This window comes from Theropithecus gelada, unplaced genomic scaffold (genome assembly GCF_003255815.1).
Source record: "Theropithecus gelada isolate Dixy unplaced genomic scaffold, Tgel_1.0 HiC_scaffold_470, whole genome shotgun sequence".
In the NCBI taxonomy this organism is placed as follows: domain Eukaryota; kingdom Metazoa; phylum Chordata; class Mammalia; order Primates; family Cercopithecidae; genus Theropithecus; species Theropithecus gelada.
The window spans coordinates 1370-6166 of record NW_020261284.1 but is presented as its reverse complement, the minus strand read 5'-3'; the positions used below and the strand labels follow the sequence as shown (position 1 = coordinate 6166).

Sequence of the window (4797 nt, the reverse complement as noted above, 5' to 3'; positions counted from 1 at the left end):
AAACCCCGTCTCTACTAAAAAATACAAAAAACTAGCCGGGCGAGGTGGTGGGCGTCTGTAGTCCCAGCTACTTGTGAGGCTGAGGCAGGAGAATGGCGGGAACCCGGGAGGCGGAGCTTGCAGTGAGCTGAGATCTGGCCACTGGCCACTGAACTCCAGCCTGGGTGACAGAGCAAGACTCCGTCTCCAAAAAAAAAAAAAAAAAAAGAAAGGCTGAGGTGAGAGGATCGCTTGAGGCCAGGAGTTCAAGACCAGCCTGGGCAACATAGGTAGACCCTGCCTATTAAAAAAAAAAAAAAAAAAAAATTAGCCAGGCATGGTGGTGTGTGTCTGTGGTCTGAGCTACTCAGGAGGCCGAGGTGGGAGGATTGAGCCCAGGCCGAGGGTGCAGTGAGCTGTGACTGCCCCACCGTACTACAGCCTGAAAAACAGAGCAAGATCCTTTATTTAAAAAATCAAGGCCGGGCGCGGTGGCTCAAGCCTGTAATCCCAGCACTTTGGGAGGCCGAGGCGGGTGGATCACGAGGTCAGGAGATCGAGACCATCCTGGCTAACATGGTGAAACCCCGTCTCTACTAAAAATACAAAAAACTAGCCGGGCGTGGTGGCGGGCGCCTGTAGTCCCAGCTACTCGGAGGCTGAGGCAGGAGAATGGCGTGAACCTGGGAGGCGGAGCTTGCAGTGAGCCGAGATCGCGCCACTGCACTCCAGCCTGGGTGACACAGCGCGAGACTCCGTCTCAAAAAAAAAAAAAAAAAAAAAAAAATCAACAGCTGTGTGCGGTGGCTTAAGCCTGTAATCCTAGCACTTTGGGAGACTGAGATAGGCAGACCGCTTGAGGTCAGGAGTTTGAAACCAGCCTGGTCAACATGGTGAAACCCCGTCTCTACTAAAAATACAAAAAATTAGCTGGGTGTGGTGGGCAAGCCTATAATTCTAGCAACTCTGGAGGATGAGGCAGGAGAATCGCTTGAACCCGGGAGGTGGAGGTTGCAGTGAGCCAAGATGGTGCCACTGCACTCCAGCCTGGGTGACAGAGAGAGACTCTTGTCTCAAAAACAAAAAACAAACCAAAAAAACCCACCCACAACCAGAATCCTAAGGCAGTGGTGTGCTGAAGGGGCTCATATTGGCTCAAGGGAACTGACCTGTTAACAATTTAGGATCTCGGCTGGGCGTGGTGGCTCACGCCTGTAATCCCAGCACTTTGGGAGGCCGAGGTGGGTGGATCACAAGGTCAGGAGATCCAGACCATCCTGGCTAACATGGTGAAACCCCGTCTCTACTAAACGTACAAAAAAATAGCCGGGTGTGGTGGCAGATGCCTGTAGTCCCAGCTACTCGGGAGGCTGAGGCAGGAGAATGGCGTGAACCCGGGAGGTGGAGCTTGCAGTGAGCTGAGATGGCGCCACTGCACTCCAGCCTGGGCGACAGAGCGAGACTCCATCTCAAAACAAACAAACAAACAAAACCCAACAACAACAACAAAAACCAATTCCGGATCTCTCAGCCAGTTGTTTAATCACCTGTACCTTGAAATCCGGCATGGTGGGAGCGTTTATATCATGGAAATTGACAAAAGTCATATAGGAGGACTTTAATTTTATTCCAGAGAGCTCCTTTACTGCGTATGGATTCCGGGGCCATGAAAAGGCAGAGAAAACCAGAGAGCAAGAGCTGCCAGATGGAGAAGACAAGAAGATATGAGAGTCCTAAGGCCCTGTCCGGGGTCCTCGGGGGTCCCCTTTCTGTTTCACATACACAGCATTGTGCTGGAGCCGGCTCCTGAGCTGCTCAACCTGAGAACTAAAATGGCCTTGAGCCAGGTGTGGTGGCGCATGTCTGTGGCCCCAGCTACATGTGAGACTGAGGCATGAGGATCCCTTGAGCCCCAGAGATCAAGGCTGCAGTGGACTGAGATTGTGCCACTGCGCTCCAGCCTGGGTGACAGAGCCAGAACTTGTCTCAAAAAAAGAAAAAAAAAAAGCCTCATATCTGCCAGAAGTTGCTACTTTCTTCTCACAGAAGCATAGCTAGGGTTTGTCAGAGACTTTATTTATTCCCCACAGAAGGGAAAAGTCCCAGGGGGGCATTTCTGCGGGGGTGCATTTCCCCTTGGTCTGAGGTGTCCAAAATGCAGCAGGTGGCGCTCAGGCATCAGTCCCCCATAGGCAGCCACAGGGCCTTGGTCCGTGCCGATCGCAGCCCCAGCTCCGGGCCTGCCCCCTCGGCCTCGTGGTCCCAGGCCTGCAGGCAGCCCCTGTTCACCCACACCGGTTTGAGGTTTCCTGCTGAGGCCCACTCCACAAACTGGGAACCCTGAGGTGGGGAGAGAGGGGGGTCAGCACTTCTGCGGGCTTGTTGCTAAGCACCTGCTTCCTCCACGATGAGGACTGTTACTGATCAGGGGCTTCAGGCTGGACCTATGCTCTGTAGCTACAGTGCTCAGTTCCTTCCAAGCAAAACTTCCAGATGGCAGGGAAAGGCATTTGACCCAGGGGTTAGGGAATTTCCTCTCCCTTAACAGCCCATGTTGAGAGGAATGAGGCCCAAGGCTCTTGTCAACAAGTTCACATCTGTTACCAACAGGTGATTTAAGAGAGTGGACAGTGGGGCGCCGTGACTCACTCCTGTAATCCCACCACTTGGGGTGGCTGAGGCAGGCAGATCACACGAGGTCAGGAGTTTGAGACCAGCCTGGCCAATATGGGGAAACCCCATCTCTACTTAAAAAAAACCCCAACAATTAGCCAGGCATAGTGGCGAGTGCCTGTAGTCTCAGCTACTTGGGAGGCAGGAGAATCACTTGAACTCGGGAGGCAAGGGTTGCAATGAGCCGAGATCGTGCCACTGTATTTCAGCCTGGGCGACAGAGTGAGACTCTGTCTCAAAAAAATAAATAAATAGTGGTGGCTCACGCCTGTAATCCCAGCACTCTGGGAGGCTGAGGCAGGCGGATCACGAGGTCAAGAGATCAAGACCATCCTGGCTAACACGGTGAAACCCCTTCTCTACTAAAAATACAAAAATAAATTAGCAGGGCATGGTGGCGGGCGCCTGTAGTCCCAGCTACTTGGGAGGCTGAAGCAGGAGAATGGCGTGAACCTGGGAGGTGGAGCTTGCAGTGAGCCGAGATCACCCCACTGCACTCCAGCCTGGGCGACAGAGTGAGATTCCGTCTCAAAAAAACAAAATAAAATAAAAATAAATAAATAAATAAATAAAAATTTAAAAAAAAAAAAAAAGAGCAGACTCAACCAGTCTGCTCCAGATCACTTGAGCCCAGGAGTTTAAGATCAGCCTGGCCAACACAGAGAAACCCCTGTCTCTGCAAAAGAAAAAAATTAGCCGGGCTTAGGTGGGCATGGTGGTGCATGCCTGTGGTCCCAGCTACTCAGGAAGCTGAGGTGGGAGGGTGACTTGAGCCTGGGAGGTTGAAGCTGAAGTGAGGTATGATTGCATCTGGGTGACAGGGTGAGGCTCTGTCTTAAAAAACACACACACACAAAAAAACACTGTACACTGTGGGCCTCCAAATCTAGGGTGTGGTCCTTAGCAACGGGCCGTCCACTGGGATGAGGTCTTCGGGCTGGACAGCTCTCAGGCCCTTGTTGCTAAGGACAGCCTCTTCCTTAGTAACTGGAGTACTAAGGGCGGGGCCTCAGAACCTTGTTGTCAAGGAGTTTCTCCCCTTAGCAACAGGAGTTCTAAGGGGGCGGGGCTGTGTTTCCGGAAAAGGAGGAGCCTGTTTGAAGTTTGAGATGCTGAAAATGGCAAAACAGAACAAAGAGCACCTGGGCGGATCCGAAATACCACATGGCCTGGACGTCCTGGTGCAAGGCCAGGCAGCGGGTCAGATGGTCCCGGTCTCCTGTCACCACGTTGGCCAGGCCTGCTGGGAACAGGGTGGCCATGTCCTAGAGGATGCAGAGAGTGGGTGGGTTGGGAGGGCCGTGGGGGCAGGGCAAGGAGTGGGCATCCAGGGGGTGGCCATGGGAAGGAATGGGACGGGGGTAGGGGGGGCGGTCTTGGACGGGAAAGCCCCAGGTCTGGGCTGAAGAATGGGCACTGGGTCCCCAAGGAGTGAAGGTTTGGATGCTGGGGCTGGGGGCAGCATGCGTACCACGGAGGGTGCGGTAAGAGCCAAGCTCCTGCCGAGTTTGGGCGTTTTTCTGCTGCCCTGAGGCTACCGGGAGGAGAGGCAGGAAGGCAGGGGGATATACCTGGCAGACCTCCAGGGCCAGCAGGGGACAGGCCGCGCTGGGCACCATGACCACAGTGTTGCCGTAGGCCAGGGCGGGAGCCAGCAGGGACACGAAGGCAAGCAGGGGCCACTCGTCCGGACACACCACAGCCAGCACACCCAGCGGCTCCCGCAGGCGCAGCACAGGGCCTCTCAGACCCGCTACCTGCAGGGACAGGCGGGTCACCCGTGGGGCAGGGGAGCCCCGCCCACAGTGAATGAGACCAAGTTCCTCCACGTCCTTCCCAACACCTGGTGTTGTCCCAAACCGCACCCTTGTGGAAGCGCCCGCCATTTCGCAGACTCTGGTCAAAGTGAATCATTCCACGGGGGTTCGGGCGGTGAGAAACATCCTGCGCAACCAACCTTCCTTCCTTCCTTCCCTTTCCTTCCTTCCTTTCCTTCCTTCCCTTCCTTCCTTCCTTTCCTTTCCTTCCTTCCCTTCCTTCCATTTCCTTCCTTCCCTTTCCTTCCTTCCTTTCCTTCCTTCCCTTCCTTCCTTCCTTTCCTTCCTTCCCTTTCCTTCCTTCCCTTCCTTCCATTTCCTTCCTTCC

General features: G+C 54.3%; 1 protein-coding gene across 1 annotated transcript; it reads right to left on the bottom strand.

The window, feature by feature from the left end:
• Window positions 1-1585: 1585 nt before the first annotated feature.
• Window positions 1586-4495, bottom strand: LOC112617810 (aldehyde dehydrogenase family 16 member A1-like; the record flags this gene model as incomplete). Its single annotated transcript, XM_025374488.1, has 3 exons — window positions 1586-2319; window positions 3795-3917; window positions 4224-4495. Coding segments are annotated over 3 exons (557 nt in total), but the record flags the coding sequence as incomplete, so codon positions are not given.
• Window positions 4496-4797: the final 302 nt, after the last annotated feature.